The sequence below is a fragment of the Chenopodium quinoa genome, unplaced genomic scaffold (assembly GCF_001683475.1).
Source record: "Chenopodium quinoa cultivar QQ74 unplaced genomic scaffold, ASM168347v1, whole genome shotgun sequence".
Lineage (NCBI taxonomy): Eukaryota > Viridiplantae > Streptophyta > Magnoliopsida > Caryophyllales > Amaranthaceae > Chenopodium > Chenopodium quinoa.
The window spans coordinates 2,303,293-2,327,514 of NW_018744874.1; the positions used below are offsets into that span (position 1 = coordinate 2,303,293).

General features: G+C 34.6%; 3 protein-coding genes and 1 long non-coding RNA gene across 6 annotated transcripts; all 4 read left to right on the plus strand.

The window, feature by feature from the left end:
- Window positions 1–57: 57 nt before the first annotated feature.
- Window positions 58–8,343, plus strand: LOC110705161 (squalene synthase-like). Its single transcript, XM_021883013.1, has 13 exons — window positions 58–458; window positions 1,932–1,974; window positions 2,462–2,551; window positions 2,934–3,009; window positions 3,367–3,436; window positions 3,879–4,022; window positions 4,112–4,216; window positions 4,740–4,886; window positions 6,650–6,725; window positions 7,557–7,645; window positions 7,726–7,817; window positions 7,889–7,934; window positions 8,005–8,343. The coding sequence occupies exons 1-13, from the start codon at window positions 264–266 to the stop codon at window positions 8,071–8,073; spliced, it is 1,242 nt and encodes a 413-aa protein (XP_021738705.1). The 5' UTR covers window positions 58–263; the 3' UTR covers window positions 8,074–8,343.
- Window positions 8,344–8,514: 171 nt separating this feature from the next.
- Window positions 8,515–15,791, plus strand: LOC110705164 (squalene synthase-like). Of its 2 annotated transcripts, none has more exons than XM_021883015.1 (14): window positions 8,515–9,361; window positions 11,048–11,090; window positions 11,540–11,629; window positions 11,862–11,937; window positions 12,733–12,802; window positions 13,113–13,256; window positions 13,375–13,479; window positions 13,719–13,865; window positions 14,165–14,240; window positions 14,413–14,501; window positions 14,750–14,841; window positions 14,922–14,967; window positions 15,039–15,120; window positions 15,401–15,791. In XM_021883015.1, exons 1-13 carry the CDS (start codon window positions 9,167–9,169, stop codon window positions 15,105–15,107), a joined length of 1,242 nt encoding a protein of 413 aa, XP_021738707.1. In that variant the 5' UTR covers window positions 8,515–9,166; the 3' UTR covers window positions 15,108–15,120; window positions 15,401–15,791. The 2 variants fall into 2 exon arrangements, with proteins under 2 accessions (XP_021738707.1, XP_021738708.1); XM_021883016.1 differs by having other exon boundaries at window positions 15,445–15,791.
- Window positions 15,792–15,874: 83 nt separating this feature from the next.
- LOC110705162 (squalene synthase-like) lies at window positions 15,875–20,635 on the plus strand. 2 transcript variants are annotated; one of them, XM_021883014.1, is made up of 14 exons: window positions 15,875–16,617; window positions 16,816–16,858; window positions 17,173–17,262; window positions 17,421–17,496; window positions 18,088–18,157; window positions 18,544–18,687; window positions 18,796–18,900; window positions 19,055–19,201; window positions 19,389–19,464; window positions 19,559–19,647; window positions 19,803–19,894; window positions 19,981–20,026; window positions 20,101–20,182; window positions 20,364–20,635. In XM_021883014.1, exons 1-13 carry the CDS (start codon window positions 16,423–16,425, stop codon window positions 20,167–20,169), a joined length of 1,242 nt encoding a protein of 413 aa, XP_021738706.1. In that variant the 5' UTR covers window positions 15,875–16,422; the 3' UTR covers window positions 20,170–20,182; window positions 20,364–20,635. The 2 variants fall into 2 exon arrangements, 1 of the variants encoding a protein (XP_021738706.1); XR_002508048.1 differs by lacking the exon at window positions 20,364–20,635 and having other exon boundaries at window positions 19,789–19,894; window positions 20,101–20,178.
- Window positions 20,636–22,769: 2,134 nt separating this feature from the next.
- Window positions 22,770–24,010, plus strand: LOC110705167. The gene is made up of 6 exons (XR_002508049.1): window positions 22,770–22,839; window positions 22,934–23,022; window positions 23,164–23,269; window positions 23,356–23,401; window positions 23,476–23,557; window positions 23,739–24,010. It is a non-coding gene; the product is annotated as an uncharacterized LOC110705167 (long non-coding RNA).
- Window positions 24,011–24,222: the final 212 nt, after the last annotated feature.

Below are 24,222 nucleotides of genomic sequence, written 5' to 3' on the forward strand. Positions count from 1 at the left end.
TCGCATTTAAGGTCCCACCAACTCTATTTTTTTCTTTAAAAACCCACAATTTTTTTTACAATCTCCACTCAATTAAATAACTAAATTTGTAGTATTCATTCATTTACGGATTACAAAATCAATTCTACGAATTACAACATCTCAATTTGATTTCCTCGGATTCTTCTTACGCCACATAAATACAATTTCAACCCTTTTCAAAATCATAAATCCCATCAAAATCCCAGATTTTGAGCAATACCCATTTTTCAAATTGATCAAAAATGGGGAGTTTAGGTGCGATTTTGAAACACCCAGATGAATTTTACCCACTTTTGAAGTTGAAAATGGCGGTCAAAGAGGCTGAAAAGCAGATCCCACCTGAACCTCATTGGGGTTTTTGCTATTCTATGCTTCATAAGGTTTCCAGAAGTTTCGCCCTTGTTATTCAACAACTTGGTACTGAGCTTCGCAATGCTGTGAGTTTTCTTACTATTTTGTTTTTCCGATTACTGTTTTGTTTTTGTTTTTGGTGGTGGCGTTGAATTCGAGGTTGTGCGGGTTTACTCGCTTTGTCCTTTTTGTTTGTCTCATCGATATTTGATTGGGTGGGGTTGATTAAATATAGTGATTGTGAGAGTAAAGTAGTGATCCCGGTTATTATTTTATAACACGGGACAATCTTTCAGGGACATATGTGAAAATGTAGCAAACAAATGGGACCGAGGTAGATTTTGTGTACGATTGTGTGTATTGATGTTAACTTGTGAGCTTATTAAAAGGTGACAATTTGTTTGAATATACATTGATTTTGATAAATGATACCAGGGGAATTCAGTCTCTTTTAATATCTGCGATTGATTTAGTGATTTTATTTTTCGTTGTGTGTGAGATTGATCTATGAGATACACGGAGTTTAGAGGATTAACAACATTGGCTTTCTTGTAACTTTAGTCAACGTTAATATATGTGTATATGCGTGTGTTTTTTTTGTTTAAAAAGAAGGTATTTTGTAAATTCTCTTTTGGAAATTTCAAAGTTCAGTCCTCTAATTTTTGACCTGAGGTTTCATAGTTCTTCTGGAAAGCCACCAGAGCTAAGGAGGACTAGTTATGCGTATGGATGTTAGATGTTTATTAGTATGTCTTTTTCAAAAAAGTGATCACATTTTTTTTTACTTGCTTTTGTGTCTTTATTTGACTTTATTAAAAAAAAAGCCTTACATGCTTAATCAAGAAATAATTGCATGCAAAAAAAAAAAAAGCCTTACATGCTTAATCAAGAAATAATTGCATGCTTTTCCTGTTAAATTAGTTGGTTTAGTTGATTGTCCCTAAGTGACAAGATTTGATGATGACAGTGCAAGTTTCTTGATTGTTCCTAGTTTCTGGTCCATTTGAGTTTAAAGAAAATGATGCATAATGTGCTAGATAGTTTATAATTATGGCTAGATTGATGAATACTGAAAGAGAGATATATGGTGTAATTGCTGGTTCTTTGTGCACTTGTGTATGATCTATGCATGTGAGGGTTTTATGTAGAACCTTTTACTGCCTATTGGGAAACTCAAAACATGTTGCATTAAGGATTTTGTGAAAGGACGCACTTTACAGCTCTCTATATGATAGTTTGATAGCCATCAACAATCACATGAGAAGTGCATTGGATTCGTGTAGGTTGCGGCCAACAGATGTGGTTGGCTTGGACCTTTTCTACTGTTTGGGGGGAAAGATGAGGGGGGGGGGGGGGGGGGGGGGAGGGGGAGGGTGTTAAGTACCTTAGTAACTACTAAAAGTGCACTGAGTTTCATCTGACGTAGGAAAATTATGGAGTAAAACCTGGTTCATTTCTGATCTGGTACTTAAAGTCTAAGTTTGCAGAAGAATGGTTCAACTTTTTCCTTTTCTGTACACAATTACTATATTTGCTTATAAATTTTACTTGTGTTACAGGTCTGTGTGTTTTACTTGGTCCTTCGAGCCCTCGACACTGTAGGTTTGTCTCTACAAGCTCAACAACTATATCCATGCATTGTTACTGACTTACTGTTATCATGTCATGTAGTTATAAACTTATTATGGCCTCCTTAATGCTGCTGAGACTAATAGTCCTGATGACGATATGAAAATTGTGATTTTAGCTCAGTTTAAAATCTAATCTTTATTAAGAGGCCTATCTCATCTATACTCTTTGTCCTCTTCTAATTTATTTAGTCTTCTAGGATTTTGAATTACTCTTGAATTTTGTTTGATTTTTTTTTTTTTAAAAAAAAAAACATCCGGTGACACTTGACACCCATCCTAGGACCAGCTGTACTGATTTTTTTTGTAGTAGTCAGTAGCATAAAAACTAATGAATATGAAATGAAAAAATGTATATATTGCTTCCTGAGGACCAACATATATGCTGAAGTTTGGATTGTGAATTACCATAAGTATGTATCTTATCTCTTATTGCTTTTCGGTTTGGTACTCATGTGCAGAGGATGATACAAGCATTGCTACAGATGTCAAGTTGCCCATCCTAGAAGCTTTTCATCAGCACATATATGATCGTGACTGGCATTTTTCCTGTGAGTAACTGAGTTTTTCTCAACTTCTCTTCCATTGTCTAAATCTTGTTCTTGTTATTCATAAATGACCTGGCATTCAAATTGGGATTTTGGATATTGTTTGTCCAATGTTTATCTCCTTTTATTGCTATTTTTATGATATAATTTTAACTTTATTGTTATTAATGGTTTTATCTTATTGTGTTACTAAGAGGCATATGCCTCATATCATATCTGCCGTCTGGTTTGAGATTGGTAGATTCTTTATGCACAATGTCACAATCTATTGATTTTCTATTACGGAGTTATTATTATTTCATTCCCCCCCCCCTTCCCCCCTCTTCCCCTAGATCTTTGTCTGAAGTAACATCTGTCATTTTGATTGTCCTTTATGTAATATAAGGTGGTACAAAGCACTACAAAGTTCTGATGGATGAGTTTCATCATGTCTCAACTGCCTTTTCGGAGCTTGACAGAGGGTGAGCTTCTTATCTCCTTAATCTCTGTTGCATTTCAAGATTAGCATATTGCAGTGTATGCAAAAAACTTCTATGCTCTATTAATGCCTTCTAACGTTGAAGCCATAGATAAGTGCTTGTTAATTTGCCTTTGCTTTTCTTCTAGGGAATATCCGGCTTTTATATTAACCTTGTTTTCTCTTAAAATACAAACCTTTAGGAGTTAAAAAAATGAAGCATTGCTCGTTAGTGGTCATTCTTAGTTTATATAGTCGTGGGCTATGTTTCCTTGTTCTGAATTGTTCACAAGCTCTTGTGTTTACAAATTTATCTACTACTCTTGATACTATGTGTGATATTTACTTGTGGCATCTGCAGATACCAAGTGGCAATTGAGGATATCACAAAAAGGATGGGTGCTGGTATGGGAAAATTTATCTGCAATGAGGTTTGTGCAAAATGCATTAGAAAAGCTTTTTTGTATTCTCATAATAGTTTATAATTGGTTCCCCTTCCCCACAAAATTCCCCGATACCAAAAGAGTTTTACTTTTAGATTTAAGAGGAAAATGTTTGCAATTCCTTACCTGCTTTCTCTGATGTATCTGTCTGCTTGCCCATATACCTTCATTATACCTCTACATGCTTGGGAGTTGGGAATTCTAGAACCTTTTTTTTCCTTGCAAATGATATGGATCTTTTTTTTTTTTTTTTTTTTTTTTTTTTGGTTTATAATCATTATTGCTTCACAGAAGCAGTTTGTACGTGATATGGCCATAAATCATGTTATTTTTGTGTATATCTTATAAATATGGTATTTAACTTTGTTAAGGTGTTAATCTTCCAAATGAGGTGTAAATCTACTTTAAAACAGTTTTATTTGTTTGGCAGGTAGAATCCGTTGCTGACTATGATGAATATTGCCACTATGTAGCTGGACTTGTTGGTTTGGGGTTGTCAAAGCTTTTCCATAACGCAGGTTTAGAGGACCTTGCTTCAGATGATCTTTCCAATTCAATGGGTTTATTTCTTCAGGTATTCCTTTTTGCTTGGAACCTGGTGTATTATGTGCTCCATGAAATCATATATAATATTTTGCTATACTGTCTGTCCAAAATGCGCAGAAAACCAACATTATTCGTGACTACCTTGAAGATATAAATGAGATTCCAAAATGTCGCATGTTTTGGCCACGGGAGATATGGAGTAAATATGTTAATAAACTCGAGGTTAGGCACTTATATATTTCAACTGTTTTATCAGATTTTGTCCTCCAGTGAGGGACTCAATTACAAGCATATTAAAATGAGGTGGATGAGAATGACATGCTTTATGCAGGTGTATAGTTTTTGAACTACAGATACATCACTTTTGGGGTGCTTACTTTCTGAACTGCATGTACATGTTTATTTCAAACAAGTCGCCCTGAGAAAAAGTGTATCTATTGTTCAGAAATCACGCATCCTTAAAGTTCATGTACTTTGTAGCTCAGAAATTATGCACCTTATGTAGAGATATGTGTATGCAATTCAACAATCATGTACCATCCTCATCCTTCTCTTTCGACCTTTAAAATTTGTTCTCATTTACCTCTTTGTTTTTCTATATGGACTGGATCGTGTGAATTTGAAGTAGTATGAGATATTGACATATTTATCTCTAGATGGAGGTGGGCGAAGAGCCTGCCCTTTAAAAGGGAAAAGAATTACTTGTAATAGTTTTACTTAACTTTCTGTGAAATTTGTTATGCAGGATTTGAAATATGAGGAAAACTCAGAGAAGGCAGTTCAATGTTTAAATGACATGGTGACAAATGCCTTATTGCACGTTGAAGATTGTCTAAAATACATGTCTGATTTGCGGGATCCTGCTATATTCCGGTTCTGTGCTATTCCTCAAGTATGAAAATTTCTGAATCAGCACTGATACAGCCTCCCTTATTTCATATATTACCCTTATTATCAATTGTTATCTACTATGAAGTAGTTGTTATTACTAGTAAAAACTATAAAATGTACAACTAAAAATCACGTTGGATGAACCAAGAACAATCAATTTGAGGTAAAACCAAAGAAATTCTAAAAATCCCTTTTTGGATAAGTCCGACGACTCAGCAGCAGTGCGGAATTGAGTTTCTCGTCCGGTGGATCTGATCTATAGTTAGGGGACAATACATACCAAAAGGTTCGAAGAAAGGAAGATAAGAAAGCAGAAAAAAAAGGATGGATTTGAACCTGTAGCCAAGCCAAGGTGAAAGGTGGGTCTAGGCTTCGGAAGCATAACAGAAATAGCCTAAATCTTCCTCAGACCTCAGAAAGGAGCCAAAAAGCATAAACTAGGCTAGGCCTTCAGGGCGACTCGCTTAGCATGGTGAGTGAATCAGACCGCAGTGACACAGCCGTCCAAAGCTTTTGAACCCGAAAAAAAGATGGAATTCTCCTTACTCTAAGGAGTAAGTGAGTATAAACTACCTTAAAGGGAAGCCAATCTTCATAAAATAAAGACGCCGGCCAGCCTAGCTCATTCTTGGATGAAGAGCCCCTTTTAGTCTGACTGACATCATTCTTGAATGAAGAAAAGTTCAGATCCAATCTTCAAACAAAAAAGCGAGATCCTGCCACCACACGCAAAGGTGCACGCAAAGCAAATCTTTCCCTTTGAAGTTGTTGCAACGAGGCATCGCCGAATGAGACCCGATTCTCTTCTGTGAATTGAATGTCTTCCCCCTTCCCTTCGTTTACTAACTGTAACTAAATGCCACGCCCTAGCGAACCTCAGAGGAAAGGGAAAAAAAACCACCGAAAGGGATACAAGAGCACGCATTCGACTAGCTTCCTGCAACCAAGTATAGGCAACCAGGCTGCTTTCCGTATTAACAGAAAGGGATCCCCTCGCTCAATCCAATAGAAGAAATCGTTCCTTGTGATAAGCTTGAAACTGGTCTTGAAGCATAGGCTAGGCAAGGAAGCTCTCCTACACCTAAGGCTTAGATTAAAACCAGAAACTATCAGAGTAGGGCAATGATCCCCCCCCCCTCCCTCCCTCCCCATTTTTTTTTTGCCATATTTATCCAAGTAGAGATGCAGTGATATGGTCTGAGTTGACTGTAGAATGATGTTTATAAAATACAGAGCAAATGCTTTCTGCAATTGCTATGGAAGAGAACAATATTAAACTGCGTTAATTGAATAAAATTTGCTGATGTATGCTTCTCCCACTATGCCTAAACGATGGTAACGTTTGTTATTTTAGCCATGCCCCTTTGTTGGTTACATTTCAACTATTTCTATTTCCAATACAGATATTTTTACTCAATTTCCCTCATATATACATTCTTACAAGGCAATATTTCCATTTACCAGAATATCTACCTACTCCAAAATCAAATATTCCCATTTCCCAACGTTGACTTAATGTCTTAATACTTGATACATGTGACATCTAATCATTGCTTTTCACTATCTTTTATTCCTTAATAAACTCGTAAAATCACCATACGTAACCAACTAACCATCATTTAGGATTGGAAGGAGTATTATTTAAAAAGCCATATTCCTTCTTTTGTGCATTTGATTTTGTTTCTGTCCACAAGACCAAAAGGCAGAGGTTTTATTGTTATCTTAGCGTTGTAATCGCATGTTACCCTTCTGTACGTGTTTTAGATCATGGCCATTGGAACTTTAGCTATATGCTACAACAATCTTCAAGTGTTCAGAGGTGTGGTGAAAATGAGACGCGGTAAGTTAATCTGCTGTTTGTTTCCTTCTTACGTATATCTGCTAGTATTTATGATGTTTTTTATGGGCTTGCTTGACCTATGCTGCTGTCATCTTTTATATGATGCCATAATTTGGATTTTTTTTATTTTTATTTTGAGAGAGGTAGCAATTGTTCCTATGCTTACTGCTTCAAACTAAGCCTGGTGATGAGATCTAGAAACTTGCATCTTGTTCTTTTAGTATTTTTGTCCTCCTTGATTCTGGTGTCAGTTACCTTTAGTTTTTGGCAGCTGTATGTCGTTGCTTTAATGACAGATGTAGGATATGGCTGAAGGCAAAGTCTTGGAGTCTATACTATGAAACAAAATTTGCTTCACTTTAGACTTTAGCTACTTTGAACTGTGTTGCCTATTTTAGATGACTGAAACGTTTTGGAAACATTGTCTTTAGTCTTATAGCATTGTTGGCCAAAAGGATATATTCAATGGCGGGGCTGACACATGTTAATCCGGGCTTTGCATGAACCATATGATTAAGGAGGTTGCTCCTATAACCTTATATTTTGCTGCTGCTGGATTCTTTTCTATGTGATCATTAAAGCTACCTTTGCTTTGATCTTATTTCCTTTGCCTTGATGTTTCTCATTTATTGTAAATTCTGCCATAGATTAGAGCTGGTTGCTTGTGTTGTGTTGTTCTTGGGACAGACCTATATCTTCTTGTGTACTCTATTGTTCGGAATATACTGTGTTTATTAATTGTTTGTGTCCAAAAACCTGTCATTTTGTTAATTCTTCCAAGGGTTTTTTTTTTATTTTATTTTATAATTTGTTTATTTTTGTGCAAATTAGGTCTCACTGCTATAGTTATTGACCAGACAAACACAATGCCTGATGTTTATGGTGCCTTCTATGATTTCGCCTGTATGATGAAACCGAAGGTAAATGCCTCATAATTTAAACAAATCGACTTCTATACGTACATATATTAGAAAGACTTAATGTGAATTTACTTATGTAGGTCGATAATAGGGATCCAAATGCCACAAAAACACTAAGTAGGATCGAAGCAATCCAGAAAATTTGCAAGGACTCTGGAACTCTGAACAAAAGGTGATTCCGAATTTCTGCTCATGCATAATTTGAATAATTTTTTCACAAATGATAATGTTTTCTTTTCTCAGGAAATTGAACGTTATGAAGACCAAGTCAGCATACACTCCAATCATGGTGAGAACTTGTGAAAAATTCTCTTAACGGCTCTGTGGTTATTTAGATACTGACTAATATTTCTACACAGATGATGGTGTTCTTCATTGTATTGGCGATCATATATGCTCGTCTGTCTTCCAACCAACAGAACAATTGATTATTTAGCAGTGGTACGAAAAGTACATTGTCATACACACTAGAGTTACCTGCCAGATAGTTTTTACCGTTTATGGCTGCAGTTATGCAGAATGGCTTTCTCGTGTGGTTGCTGTCGAATGAGGATGACTTTCTCTAAGTTTGAAGCTGTGGCTTGTTTGATAATTTTTTTGTAATATATTTGCTAGAATATTTCACGTGAATGTTTGAGAGACGAATTTATTGGCACACTTCTGGCTTCTTATATTCATTGTTAGTATCCTTCTTTTCATTGTTCAGGCTGCACAAACACCATGTGTAGCATTACCAGAATTCTGAATAATCTATTGTTCGGAATTTCTCCAATTTTCAACTCGAATCGAGAATCTCATTGGTTTGTTTGAATACACTTTGGACGGACATACTTTCATTGCTAAGAAACCTTTGTTTAGAAGAGTAATTGATGCATCTATTAATCTATCATACAATTGATCAAAAGAACTATCTTAGATTTACTTGCTAGGTGATCCTTTAATTTGAGCTTTGAGGTTATATTATTAGTTTGAGTGAAACTAGTAGATCAATCAATACTTGATTATGATGAAAGTTGAATTCGCATAAACAAGCAAATTTTTATTTTCAAGGGAATATAAAATGAGCAAAAATTTAACTCGAGAATTTTTCTTTAATACTCCATTTCTAAATAAAAATAAAAAAAACCGTAATTTAAAAAATAAAAATTAACTTGAGTATATTGTTAGATTCATTAAAATGTATTATGTATATTTTTCTATCAATAGAAATTAAAGGCATTAATTTCTCAAAACAATTAATTTTGTCAACTAAACAAGCACAAAAAAATATCTCACGCAAAGAAATCTTACGTGGTGAGCTAATGAGTGATGACGATGCAAATTCAGAAACACACACCAATATAAAAATTATAAAAATAAAATAAAATAAAAAATACACCCCAAAAAAAATAAAAATGAAAACACTAAATTCAAGATACCAAAACACGCACTCACAAAGTTACAAGTCAACTTTGAATATTGACAATTGCAAGTACAAATTACATCAAAATCACAGTTTTTTGGCAACAAAATTTGATAAAAATGGGGGTTTTTGAGGAGATTCTGAAACACCCAGATGAATTATACCCACTTTTGAAGTTGAAAATGGCGGTGAAACAGTCTGAGAAGCAGATCCCAAATGAAGTTCATTGGTGTTTCTGCTATTCTATGCTTCACAAAGTTTCCAGAAGTTTCGCTCTTGTTATTCATAAACTTGAACCTCAGCTTCGCAATGCTGTAAGATCTTCAATTTTTGTCCTTTGTTGTTGTTGTGAGTTTGTATTACTCCTTCTGTTCCTAAATACTTGTAATTGATCATGTGTCGTTTTTATCAGTTTCTGAAATATTACTGCACTTCCTATTTTGATACTGACCCATTATTCCCTTTAATTGTTTGCCACGAGTTAGGGAAATGATTTTGGCACACTCGATAATTATACTCTCAAATAGGGGTGTGTCAAAATTAATTAATGGTGTCACTCCATATTATTAAGTTTTGGTCGGGTGAAGTTGATTATTTATAAAAATTAGTGGGAATTAAAGGTAAATTTTTCAAGAGTAGAGTTGTGGTCCCATGTTCAATTTTCGTATGTGGCAATATCCTAAGCCTTGACAATCAGCTTCACATTGCTGTAAACTCTCCAAATTTTATCTTCTTTTACTATTGTTGTTGTTGCCAACTTTGCACTAAGAATAAGAAATAGAAAATTTATGTATAAGTGAGAGCACACTCCATTAGTTTGAGGTTTTTTTTTTGAAAGTTTTCCAAAATGAACTCCTATGTTTATAGCGGACAATATCATACTAATATGGAGTGAACTCGGTGTAGGAAAACATGCAGCCCAACAAGTAGTATCAGATCCGAAGCGATCTTGGGTGGTATGAAAATTATGGCAAACTTAAAAGGATAAATGAAGTACTTTCCATTCTATTTTTTATGGCATTAATTTGTTTTATAATTAGTATATGTTATTCTTCTCTAATCCCTACTGCCGAGGGTCTGATAAATTTTGAAACAATATGAAATGGGCCTGGGCAACCCGAATAAGGAGGAGGAGAGTTTAGTCCACAAACAAGGCTTTGGGGCTTCCATACTAAAACCAATTGGCAATAGTAGGAGTAACTCCTCTACAGTGGAACTACCTCCTCTTTTCTCCAACGTGGGACATTCACAAGTGGGCTACAATGGGTTTCAACATTCCCCCTCACAAGTGATACACATTGGAGAAAGAGGAGAGGTGGTTCCACTTTATAAGGTAGAGGAGTAACTCCTACTATTGCCAATTGGTTTTAGTATGGAAGCTCCAAAGCCTTGTTTGTGGACCAAAATCTCCTCCTCCTTATTCGGGTTGCCCAGGGCCCAGGCCCATTTCATATTGTTTCAAAATTTATCATGGTATCAGAGTCCAGGTTTGTTGGGCCGTTTATAACTGGGCATTTGTCAAGCCACTGGTTAAGGGGCCTCTATTGGATGTTCATTCCCAAAGAGGATTTATATTGTACCTTCAGGTGTGCTCTAATTCTAAGGGCACTCACAAGTGAGGGGGAGTGTTGGGACCCAATGTGTATCACTTGTGAGTGTCCCACATTTGAAAAAGAGGAGAGGTGGTTCCACTTTATAAGGTAGAGGAGTAACTCCTACTATTGCCAATTGGTTTTAGTATGGAAGCTCCAAAACCTTGTTTGTGGACCAAACTCTCCTCCTCCTTATTCGGGTTGCCCAGGCCCATTTCATATTGTTTCCAAATTTAACAGGGTCAAGTAAATATTAGGAGAGGAGGCAACTAACCATTCTCATTTTATGAATGTCTATGCATTATTTCAATCATTAATTACCAATAAGTAACATATACAGAAATTTATTTACCTATTTTTGCTTATCAGTTGAAGATATTTATTGTGTTAAAAATTTACAATTTACAGGTATGTGTCTTGTACTTGGTCCTTCGAGCCCTCGACACTGTAGGTTTGTCTCTTTAAGCTCTACAAATTTTTATTCATGCAAGCTATAAGCCTATAACCCGATTCCATATTTGATAAGTTAGACATGGTATGTGTCAAGTGTTGGACTCACATTCCACATAATTATTTCAATATCTTTGGTCCAAATGTCCAATATAAAGTGTCAAGTCTTTATGTCCATCTTATGTTAAACATGTGGTCATATCCATATTATGTTAGACATAGGTATGTGTTGACTCTGGTTTTAATGAAAATATTTCGGTATCCTTGATCCAATATATAGTGTCAAGTGTTCATATTTATGTTACCATGTGCTAGGCAATCTGATTTGAGTGTTGAGGTGAATTGAAGAGTCCGTTCAACTTAACATGGCAATGGCATATTGAAAGTTGAACTATGATTTACTATAAACTTCATCTTTTTCTCTTATTGGTTTTTGGCACTAATGGACAGAGGATGATACAAGCATAGCTACAGATGTCAAATTGCCTATTTTGAGAGCTTTTCATCAGCACATATATGACAGTGACTGGCATTTCTCTTGTGAGTCAACTCAGAATCTATTCTGTAGTCCAAATCTTAGTATTAGTATACTGTTTTCTAGTGTGTAATATTGTATGGTAGAATGTTTTTCACTTAAATTTCTAATTCCCTGTAAGTTTTTCTAAATTTCTTATGCATTTGCTTAATTTAGCCATTTCATAGCTAAATTTATTTTATATTGATATGATATCTGGTTCTTTTGCTCTATATGTCCGTTTTCTGCTGTACTAAGGTGGTACAATGGACTGCAAAGTTCTGATGGATGAGTTTCATCACGTCTCAATTGCTTTTCTGGAGCTTGAAAGAGGGTAAGCTTCTTATCTCTCAAATTAATGTCTCCTTCCAAATATAACATTTGCTACATATACATTAAAGAGCTTTTATGTTGCATATAAAATTCTTGTTAATTATTTAAAACATAGTCGAGTAGCTTGATGTAAGTTCCTTTACCTATCTTCTTAGTTAGGCGGTTAGGCCTAACATCTATGCATAATTCCTGCTATCAACATGTATTAGCAATTTTTTTAACGTTGTTATTGGTTGCTTAATTGTTATAGTGTATACTCCTGAAGTCCTTTCCTTTTTTTGCAACAAAGCTTCATATCCTGTTTGCATACTATTCACTACTTGCTGATTGCCTCATTCAGTTCCATTCTCTATCATCTGAATATTTTAGTTAGTTTGGTTGAAGTTTGATCAAATTTAAAACTCTTTTAAGTACTTGCTTTAGTAAATGGATCAGGATGAAATTTGGCACTATCCTTTAAAACAGTTTACCTTTTCTATGTCTGATTATAAATGTTTGTATCTTTTGATATCGCATGCTGAGTAATATATATGTCTGTGCATGAAGAATGGCACCTTGGTGTTAACATTATCCTTGCTGCATGGCCTCTTGCAGTAGCTGCTTTATGGAAATAAATGTATGACTAGAACTTTTGATCTAATGCATTGTTAACTATGTATGTCTCAGCTTATTGACTCATTGCTCAATAGTTGTGTTCATTTAAAGTTTTGTGAAGTCCCAGGCTCTGTTACATTGTTCCGAATTGTTAACTTGCTCTGATTTATGTGTGAGCTACTTATACTCGTGGATTCTGCAGTTGCCAGGTGGTTATTGAGGATACGATCAAAATGATGGGAGAAGGAATGGCAAAATTCATCTGCAAGGAGGTTTGTGCATATGAATTACCAAATGAATTGTATATATAGAATTATTTATAGTTGTTCTATTTCCTTCCTAGCTAACCCCCCAGTTTTTCTATGCAAAGTTGCTGAGGCAAGAAAACATATGCTAAGTGATGAGCTATTCCTATATAATATACTTGTATAATTCTTGATACCTGAGTTCGCCTAAATCTGCTGGAAATCCAAAGACTTTGATTTTAAAAATCTTTGCTAAAACTATGGGACTTAACTAATCTTCCAAACCTGGTGTATTGACATCTATATCATTATTATTTAAATGTTCCTTACATGGCAGATAGAAACGATTGGTGACTATGATGAATATTGCCACTATGTAGCAGGACTTGTTGGATTAGGGCTGTCAAAGCTTTTCCATTATGTTGGTTCAGAGGATCTAGCTCCAGACAATCTTCCCAATTCGATTGGTTTATTTCTGCAGGTATTAGTTTCTGCCTTTATTTCATTGCAACCTTCTCGGTCTGCTATACTGCTCTGTGATAACAAAATAAGTATGCAGTATGTTGTTACATAACAAACAATCTGTCCATATTGTGCAGAAAGTAAACATTATTCGTGATTACCTTGAAGATATAAATGAGGTTCCAAAATCTCGCATGTTTTGGCCTCGGGAGATTTGGAGTAAATATGTTAACAAACTTGAGGTTAGTAATGTCTTTGTAATTGTAGTTAGCTTGTTTTTCGCTCTTATCATCTTCTTAGAGTATTTTCCTTTGTTATGTCTATAGAAATCATGTAAATACAGGTGATTGTGATGTGCGCAAGTAAATGTGAAATTACTTGCTCAATAAACTTTAAGGAGCTTGGTAATATATGTGAAAAAATACTGAAGAATTTCTTGAATTGTAGTATCTTTAAGATTGAAATTTATTTTTTTCTGCAGGATTTGAAATGTGAAGGAAACTCAGAAAAGGCAGTTCAATGTTTGAATGAGATGGTGACAAATGCCTTATTGCATGTGGAAGATTGCCTAAACTGCATGTCTGCTTTGCGGGATCATTCCATACTCTGGAGCTGTGCTATTCCTCAAGTATGAGATCTTCTGAATCAGCTAGCATTCTTACTGCCCCCAATTTTCATATAATTGGGGTCTTGTTAGGAAAAAATTCTAGATATTATGCATCAAACAATTTAGGAGTATTTTCAAACAGCATCAACTCTGTTTCATAATATTGTGCTTGAAAAGGTAGAATACTCTGCTACGGAGTACAAGATTTTTATTTTTTTCTGCAGATTTTGGCTGTTATTTTTCACGAGGCATCTCTCTTTTACCCTAAGTCTTGGTGCCTGTTATTATAACCTCTTGACATTCTTCTTTACATATTCTAGATTATGGGCATTGGAACTTTAGCTTTATGCTACAACAATTATCAATTCTTTCAAGGTGCTGTAAAAATTAGACGTGGTAAGTACTATCAGCTCTTTTTTTCCACATGTATCTGTTATGTATCCATCCTAAGAAATGACATACATGACATTACTGCAGGTTGTTTGTAATGTTTCAGTGGTTACCATAACTGTATTGTCTCCTTATGATGTATTTTCTATATTTGTATTTGTGCATATTTGCACATTAGGTCTTGCTGCTGTAGTTTTTGATCAGACGAACACAAAGGCTGATGTTTATGGCGCCTTTAATGATTTCGTCTCAATTATGAAAACCAAGGTAATGCTCCGGAAAACAAACAGCCATTGCTTTTACACTCCAATCATTTTCAACATAAACAATAGGCTATACACGATCATCCTATTTCAGATACCGAATTAGCTTGTCCTTCATTATGGTTACCCTGACATCTCTACCACACCAATGTTATTACTAGAGATGAAAGGACTATATTGGAAAAGGAAGAAAGTGTGAACACAACATAATTTGCCTTTTCTATTTAGTTTTACACAAATCCTCTTTTGTAGGTTGATAAGAAGGATCCAAATGCTACAGAAACACTGAGCAGGATTGAAGCAATCCAGAGGATTTGTAGGGATTCTGGAACTCTAAACAAAAGGTGATTACAGATGCATATTCTCACTGAGACCATGTGTCTTTCCACAACGTATGATAATTTCTATCTATGTTTTTCCTCAGGAAATTGCACATTGTGAGGAATAAGTCAGCATACTCGCCAATCTTGGTGAGAACTTTTAAAATATGCTATGGTGGCTAAAGGTTTAAAGTTAGAGACTGACCATAATTTATATGCAGATAATGGTGTTCTTCATTGTTATGGCAATCATTTTTTCTCGCCTTTCTGCCAATCGACAGATTGCTTAATTGTTACTCAGTGGTAAGTATAGCACAACTAGACTTGGATGTCATATGATATGCTTATGTAATTATGTGCCATGATAATATGCTTATTTGCCTAATTAGTTAGGCAACTAACACGGAATGAAATGAACTAAGTACCATGAGGCATGAACAAACCGTAGTTATACTGAAGTAAGGACATTATCAACATCTCGCACATGTTACCTAACTAGTAGGCAGACATCATCTGGACTCATGTCATTAAAACTAATGCTACATGCCAACATTATTTAACATGTGTTGCTGCATTTTTGTAGGTATGGCTTCATGTGCATTTGAGTGGTGTGTTGTTGTAATACAGGAATACTTATGTTCTCAAGGTTCGAAACGAGCTCCTGAGTCATAGCAGCAAAACAAAATATATATTGCACATAAATCACTCATGAGGAGATCGATATGGCACACGTCATTATTGATGGTTTGTAGCTGCTTCGTAACATTCTGATAAGTTTGCTTGTAAGTTGTAAGTGCTGCTGATGTACTTTAAGGACCATTTCAGTCGTGTTCTAGTTTTGGCACGAACTTAATTTTATTGTTTTTTTAGTCCATTTAAAACGAGACGACTATTCTTCATTCCTTCTTTTGTTTTACACAATTTGTATGTATTGGGAAGCATTTAATTACTATGGAGTACTATTTTTGAATCAATTTTATTTTTTGCTAATACTCATGAGATAATGACTGGTAGCCTCTTGCCTGCATGTGAGAAATAACAAAAATTCAAGGCATGTGGGACATATTTGAAATCAGTTCTCAATTTTTCAGATGGAAAAAAAATATCATACTATATAAATGTCGGGGTAAAAAAATTGACATTCTTGTAGAAGAGTTTAACTATTTAATAACTCCGTAAAAACTTAACTATCAATTCAACATTACATCATTGTTTCATACGGAGTATTTTTTTTTTTTTTACCAATAGTTATTCCCCTAACAATGATATAACGCTGAATTGATAGTTAAATTTTTACAGAGTACCTTTCATTTCAAGGTCATATATTCAATATTTTAGAGCAACAATGTTTATTTATTCAATGTCGGTATTGTGAGATGAATGAACTTAATGGAGTATGAGTATTAAAAGATGAGTAGACCAACTTTATTTATTTTTGTTCAAATAATGCACAAGGCACTGATTGCTAAGTAACAAAAAAACAAAAAACAGCACTGCAGCATACACTCACTCACATTGTGAACTTGACTTATTATCATTACTGAATTATACTATACATTGAAATATCATATTTAGAGCAATAGCCAGTTCTTAAAGTTGATCAAAATGGAAACTTTGTGGGAGATTTTGAAATACCCAGATGAATTTTACCCACTTTTGAAGGTAAAGATGGCTGTTAAAGAGGCTAAGAAGCAAATCCCACCTGATATTCACTGGGGTTTCTGCTATACTATGCTTCATAAGGTTTCCACAAGTTTCTCTCTTGTTATACAACAGCTTGATACCGAGCTTCGCAATGCTGTGAGCTTCATCTCCTATCTTTTCTCCTTACTTTGTGTCAAACATACAAATGTATTAACATGAAGATAGAATATACAAAGTATTCTTTACATGCAACATGTGTATATGTTTTTATATGTGTTCTTTTGGAACAAATGTGCATCATGCTCTCAAATGTACTCTGCTAGGTTTAATTTGTGCTGCTTCATTGTATTACAGGCATGTGTCTTTTACTTGTTCCTTCGAGCCATCGACACTGTAGGTTTGTCTCTTTAATCTCAACAATATTGTATAAATGATTCAATGCAAGCACTTACATGAACTATGGAATGCACTTATGTAGTCAAGGGTATGTGTCCATGTGTCAAACTCGGATGATAAATATAATTTTACATGTATTTGGACAAATTGGTCCAAGAGACTAAAATGTTGTGCTGAGCTGAAATGAAGAGTTTGTAATGACATTGTAACAACTATAGCCTGCAATTTCATGCCATGCATGTTTTAAGTTGTTTTCTATAATTGCTTAGTGTATGTGTATCTTATCTCATGTTGCTTTTTTGCATTGATGGATAGAGGATGACATGAGCATAGCTATGGATGTCAAACTGCCTATTCTGAGAGCTTTTCATCAGCATATATATGATCGCGACTGGAAGTTTTCTTGTGAGTGAACGAAGTTTTGCACAATTCTTTTGTCCATATGTTGGTCTTGTTATGATTTGTACAAAATACAGTATTTAATAACATTCTTTGTTTGACATTTAAATTAAATCAGTGCATATACATATTGTACAACTCTGATTATCTTGTTCTGTATAAAGGTGGAGCAGGGGACTGCAAAATTCTGATGGATGGGTTTCATCATGTCTCAACTGCTTTTCTGGAACTTGATAGACAGTAACCTTCATATCAATCTCTTGAATATTTATCGCCTTTCAAAAATATCATTTTCCAAAGCATGCAATAACTTTAGAATTGGTTAATTATCTTACCAATTTTCAGTGTCAAAATATTCATGTGTGCATGTGCATCTCCTAATGATATTGCATGCAATGTGATAATATGATATTAAATGTTTAGAAGGCACATTGTTTGTTCTAATGCACTAGTTCAGTACCCGTCTGTCTGATCCTGATGATACATTTTTTTATTTTTTTATTTTTAAAAAAATTCGAATTAACCGGCTAAAATAAGTAGCAAACGGAAAGTTTACCTATACTGTAGGTTATAGTACTCTATTTGATACAAATGAAAGTTCAGTACCTTAATTGATATTTTTTGCAAAGTTTAGTACCTTGTAGTGTACATAACTCCATTCAATTATGTATTTATACCTCACTACTGGCTTCATTGGTCATGTTAAGCTTGCAAAATCCTAGGCTGGTTCATTGTTCTGAATCTTAAATCTTTCACATGCACCAACTTATCCTGGTTTATCGAGTTCCAATTGTAGGCTGTGAGAACTAATTTTACTTGTGTCATCTGCAGTTGCCAAGTAGTAATTGAGGATATGATCAGACAGACGGGTGAAGGAATGGCAAAATTTATCTGCAGGGAGGTTTGTTACATTATTTACCTGCTTTTTAGTAGAATAATCTGTCTGCTTGTCTCTTGTACTTTCATATTACATTGCTAGATACCTGAATATTTGTTTACAGTTCCACCTAAATGTGCTGGAGATCCATTGCCGAAACTGAATCTTGTAACATAACTCTCTTAAAGGTTGTTCTACTAGAGGCAGAAATTTTGCCATCATGATATGAAACAGAAACCGTTGTTGATTTGGCCTTGAGGCAGAAATTTTCTTACTATATGACCATAAATATAGACTTATAAACCTTATATATAGACTTATAAATATGTTATTTAGCTTATGTTTTTACAAAAAATCAAATTCGGGATACAAAATAGGTGATTGTTTTTTTTTTTTTTTTTTCTTTACAGATAAAAACAGTTGGGGACTATGATGAATATTGCCATCATGTAACAGGACCTATTGGTTTAGGATTGTCAAAGCTTTTCCATAACCCTGGTTTGGAGGAACTAGCTCCTGAGGATCTTTCCAATTCGGTGTCTTTATTTTTGCAGGTAATCCGGTCCCTTTTGCTTTAGACTCTGCATTACACCTTTCTCTGCTCCATGATATCATATTTGTCTATGATATTACATATTGTACTATCTGTCTATATTGTGCAGAAAACAAACATTATTCAAGATTACCTTGAAGATATAAATGATATTCCAAGTCCTCGCAAGTTTTGGCCCGGAGAGATTTGGTGTAAATATGTCAACCAACTGGAGGTAAGTCATCCTACTGATTTTAACTGGATTTAAATTAAAGATTGGACAAGGTAAATGTGATTAGTATGAGATATCAATTTCTTGAAGAGGAGTGTGTTGGTGATGAATTTCTTGATCAACTGTCACCCTAACTTGGTTTATATATGTTATGCAGGACTTGAAATGCGAGGAGAACACTGAAAAGGCGGTCCAATGTTTAAATGAGATGGTGACAAATTCCTTGTTGCATGTAGAAGATTGCCTAAACTACATGTCTGCTATAAAGGATCATGCCATTTTTCGGTTTTCAGCTATTCCACAAGTATAACTTCTTCTGAATCACCTAATTTTAGCTGTTATATCCAGTAGATATCTTTCTCCTTATGCACTTGATGTCTGCTTATAGTCATCTATGAATCTATGATGATATAAGGCAATTAAGGCAGATGTTATATTAATTATCTTTAGAATTATAATGATGCTGTTCCTCTGTAATTTATGCGCGTTAGATCATGAGCATTGGAACTTTAGCTTTATGCTACAACAATAGCCAATTCTTCAGAGGCCCTGTGAAAATGAGACGCGGTAGGTTGAACCTGTAGTTTGTCTTTGCTGTTTCCAATTTCCATGACTGCTCTGTCTTTGATGTATTTGCTATGTTTGAATTTGTGCAAATTAGGTCTTGCTGCTGTAATTTTTTGTCAGACAAACACAATGTCTGATGTTTACGGTGCCTTCTATGATTTCCTTGCTTTAATGAAATCCAAGGTAATGCTCCATAGGAAACAAGTCATTACTAGTATCCCATTCGGCTTTTGTCTATAAATAATAGGCAACATGAATGATCAAGAAATTGAGTTAAATTAACATCACTGTCTTTTACTTTTCTGATTTTATCAACTTACGCAGATCCCCTTATGTAGGTTGATAAGAAGGATCCAAATGCCACAAAAACACTAAGCAAAATTGAAGCAATCCAAAGTATCTGTAAGAATTCTGGAACCCTGAAAAAAAGGTACAGTAATTCCAAAATCCTACTCTCACAAACAATGTAACTTTTCACAGCATTTGATAGAATTCCATCTGTATTTTTTTTTCCAGGAAGCTGCACATTGTGAGGACTAAGTCAACATACTCTCCAATCATGGTGAGAACCTTTAAAAGTATGCTATGGTACGGTGTTTCGATTAGTATATTTACTATCCATGACCTTCTATGCAGATGATGGTGTTCTTCATTGTTCTGGCAATCATCTATGCTCGTCTGTCTTCCAACCAACAGAATAACTAAATATTAAACAGTGGTACGTATAACACTAGTACACTACTCGCTGTGGATGTCATAATAATGAATTACCTAACAAGTTAGGCAACTAACACGGGGCTAAATGATCCAAGTATCCTGCAATCAGCCAGGGCTCATGCTGTAAAGGCTAGAGTTACATGCCAATATATTATTTTTAACAATTACCCGCGTTTTTGTAGGTATGGCTTCTTGTGCAGTGGCGTGGCTTTTTTACTGTATGGGTTCGCTTACTTTCTCTAAGCATGAATTCGTGAAACCAATGTTTTTTTCAAGTAACTGCCTTGTAATAATACGCTTTGTATTTTCTAACTTCTGATTCAACTTGAGGATCAGTTTATAGTTCCTGTTTTGCTAAATAATTAATACCTTTGATTGGAAGGTTTAGTGATGAACATCACCCGTCTAAAAATAAAATAAAATTGGGAATAAATTGATAACGCTTGTTGTTTGACGAATTGATGTATTCATTTAAAGTTAAAACTATAGTGTAGTGTTATATAAGAAGGGTATCCTATTATATTTTCACCTTTCAAATTGTGACATTTTTGTACTTGTTCATTTGTTTTTTGTAACACTTGGTACAATTTGAAATAATTAATAATTCTTGTTAACAAATTTGAGATGAGATAAGCGAGGTTCAGAGGTTATGAACAATTTTTCCATCAAAATAAGGCTTCCATATTCATTGTGTTGAGTAAAACACAACATCAATATACTAGTATTATAGTACTTCCTCCGTTTCTTTTTAGTTGACAGTTTGACACATTTCTTTAGTCACGGTGCACAAATTCAACCATTCATATCTTTAATTACCGATAAGCAAAATTATGAAAAGTTCTTATTTTGAAAATATATATACCGTGATGAATGTAACAAGATCCCACATGACTATATTTTTCGTTACGTATAAGCACAAAATACGATCAAAACGGAATATGTAAATAGTACTAAAGTCAAAACGTGTCAACTAAAAGAAACAGAGGTAGTATAATACAAAATCAACACTCTCATTAATCCATTCAAGTCCACACATTCTTGAGTCATGATATCTTTTTCTTCCTCATTCTAACTATTGAATTTGGGATGCTAAGTTAGTAATTATTATAATCATCTCTTGCAGCTATTCACTACTCATGCAACATAGATTTTGAAGTATCACTGTATCAGTCACACAAGTGTAATAGCAAGAGTCACATTGAGTATCAGTTGGCATTTGGTAATAAACCAAAAAAAAAAAAAAAAAGGGTACAACAAATAGGCAATAAACCAACAAAAGAAATCAAAAATAGCATATTAAAAATTTGAAGTATCAGTCACACTTTCATGACATCCTCAGTCATTCCCCCTCCCACTTCCGATGTAGACAATACATGACATATACTTCTATAAGATTGCACAAAATGTAAAAGAAAAAAAAAATTGGGAGATCAGAAAGTAAACAAAAATGATAGCTACATCATACACTACAGTAAACCTACGGCAATTGTTCCATTTATATATCAATCAAACAATGAATTTTGGGCTTTGATGTAGAGTTGAAACACATTACAAACAAAACCTTTATCAGTTTCAGCTACCCAGACGTAGATTTCAGAAAACTTCGGCGATCTTGCTTGCTAGTACGCGTTCTCTTCTTTCAATGTAACCGTAAGGAAACCAACCGGCTTTGCCTTTGCTTTCACCTTCAGCCCAGCCGTTGTTGGATACCTGTCAATAGCAGGTTTCAATTTGTGTATTTACTTGAAGTTAAGACAAGATATTTTAACAAATAAATAGAGAAAAAAAAAAACAGCTTGTGCCTTTTTTCCATCATTAATCATGACAAAATATGTGATTTTCAGAATGTTTGATAGGCTGAAGGCTAAAGCTCAAAAGCTTTGCTCTTTTCACATGAAATACTTGTCTAATTTAATGTTTAAGTCATGAAATGAATTAGGTAGCCCATATCTGAATTTCCATTTCTTCAAAACTCATATTACTATGGTGAAATGAGCACCATCAGTCCTGTAAGTTTATGTAACTATGGGGATAACACCATAACGGCATAACTGTCAAAAACAAAATTCATTCAAGCACATAATTTCAGATGCTTGTGACAAAATAACTAAACACAGCAGCAGCCAAAGAGTCAAAATTAAAGGTAAAGATGTAAGCTGCAAACCTTTCGAACAACAACATAATCCCCTATTGACAAATTCAACTCAATGTCGGACTCTGCTTGGTATGGGCATGTGACCTGCAAAATGAAAATATACGTTAAAATCAGAGAAAATCACAAGGGAAGAGAGGGTTACACACAAAGACAAATTACAATAAACCAGCTCCATAGTTTAGCAATCAGTATGAAGTGGGCTCAGATTGCTATTCATTAAGCGTACTGCTGTAGCCTATGCTTCTGTGCATATATATTGATGAAAAAGTAATATATTCCATCACATAAATACTATGAATTGTAACAACCTTTTGATCAATTGAAGCCCTTAGTTTGGAGTCGTATTTTCTTTGGTATAGGCCTCTATTTCCTTCATAATTTGACATTTAAGAAGATGATGATATCTTCTATACTATATTCTACTTTAGCCCTTAGCATTGGAACTTTAGCTTTATGCTACAACAATAGCCAATTCTTCAGAGGCCCTGTGAAAATGAGACGCGGTAGGTTGAACCTGTAGTTTGTCTTTGCTGTTTCCAATTTCCATGACTGCTCTGTCTTTGATGTATTTGCTATGTTTGAATTTGTGCAAATTAGGTCTTGCTGCTGTAATTTTTTGTCAGACAAACACAATGTCTGATGTTTACGGTGCCTTCTATGATTTCCTTGCTTTAATGAAATCCAAGGTAATGCTCCATAGGAAACAAGTCATTACTAGTATCCCATTCGGCTTTTGTCTATAAATAATAGGCAACATGAATGATCAAGAAATTGAGTTAAATTAACATCACTGTCTTTTACTTTTCTGATTTTATCAACTTACGCAGATCCCCTTATGTAGGTTGATAAGAAGGATCCAAATGCCACAAAAACACTAAGCAAAATTGAAGCAATCCAAAGTATCTGTAAGAATTCTGGAACCCTGAAAAAAAGGTACAGTAATTCCAAAATCCTACTCTCACAAACAATGTAACTTTTCACAGCATTTGATAGAATTCCATCTGTATTTTTTTTTCCAGGAAGCTGCACATTGTGAGGACTAAGTCAACATACTCTCCAATCATGGTGAGAACCTTTAAAAGTATGCTATGGTACGGTGTTTCGATTAGTATATTTACTATCCATGACCTTCTATGCAGATGATGGTGTTCTTCATTGTTCTGGCAATCATCTATGCTCGTCTGTCTTCCAACCAACAGAATAACTAAATATTAAACAGTGGTACGTATAACACTAGTACACTACTCGCTGTGGATGTCATAATAATGAATTACCTAACAAGTTAGGCAACTAACACGGGGCTAAATGATCCAAGTATCCTGCAATCAGCCAGGGCTCATGCTGTAAAGGCTAGAGTTACATGCCAATATATTATTTTTAACAATTACCCGCGTTTTTGTAGGTATGGCTTCTTGTGCAGTGGCGTGGCTTTTTTACTGTATGGGTTCGCTTACTTTCTCTAAGCATGAATTCGTGAAACCAATGTTTTTTTCAAGTAACTGCCTTGTAATAATACGCTTTGTATTTTCTAACTTCTGATTCAACTTGAGGATCAGTTTATAGTTCCTGTTTTGCTAAATAATTAATACCTTTGATTGGAAGGTTTAGTGATGAACATCACCCGTCTAAAAATAAAATAAAATTGGGAATAAATTGATAACGCTTGTTGTTTGACGAATTGATGTATTCATTTAAAGTTAAAACTATAGTGTAGTGTTATATAAGAAGGGTATCCTATTATATTTTCACCTTTCAAATTGTGACATTTTTGTACTTGTTCATTTGTTTTTTGTAACACTTGGTACAATTTGAAATAATTAATAATTCTTGTTAACAAATTTGAGATGAGATAAGCGAGGTTCAGAGGTTATGAACAATTTTTCCAT

What these genes read in the sequence shown, in the direction of transcription:
- LOC110705161 (XM_021883013.1), top strand. Translation starts at nt 264, where the DNA reads ATGGGGAGTTTAGGTGCGATTTTGAAACACCCAGATGAATTTTACCCA. An exon ending in TCGTGACTGGCATTTTTCCT is followed by an intron (nt 2,552 to 2,933) that starts GTGAGTAACTGA and finishes ATGTAATATAAG; the next exon opens with GTGGTACAAAGCACTACAAA. An exon ending in GAAAATTTATCTGCAATGAG is followed by an intron (nt 3,437 to 3,878) that starts GTTTGTGCAAAA and finishes TTTGTTTGGCAG; the next exon opens with GTAGAATCCGTTGCTGACTA.
- LOC110705164 (XM_021883015.1), top strand. Translation starts at nt 9,167, where the DNA reads ATGGGGGTTTTTGAGGAGATTCTGAAACACCCAGATGAATTATACCCA. An exon ending in AACCTCAGCTTCGCAATGCT is followed by an intron (nt 9,362 to 11,047) that starts GTAAGATCTTCA and finishes TACAATTTACAG; the next exon opens with GTATGTGTCTTGTACTTGGT. An exon ending in CGATTGGTTTATTTCTGCAG is followed by an intron (nt 13,257 to 13,374) that starts GTATTAGTTTCT and finishes CATATTGTGCAG; the next exon opens with AAAGTAAACATTATTCGTGA.
- LOC110705162 (XM_021883014.1), top strand. Translation starts at nt 16,423, where the DNA reads ATGGAAACTTTGTGGGAGATTTTGAAATACCCAGATGAATTTTACCCA. An exon ending in CGGTGTCTTTATTTTTGCAG is followed by an intron (nt 18,688 to 18,795) that starts GTAATCCGGTCC and finishes TATATTGTGCAG; the next exon opens with AAAACAAACATTATTCAAGA. An exon ending in CCCTGTGAAAATGAGACGCG is followed by an intron (nt 19,465 to 19,558) that starts GTAGGTTGAACC and finishes TGTGCAAATTAG; the next exon opens with GTCTTGCTGCTGTAATTTTT.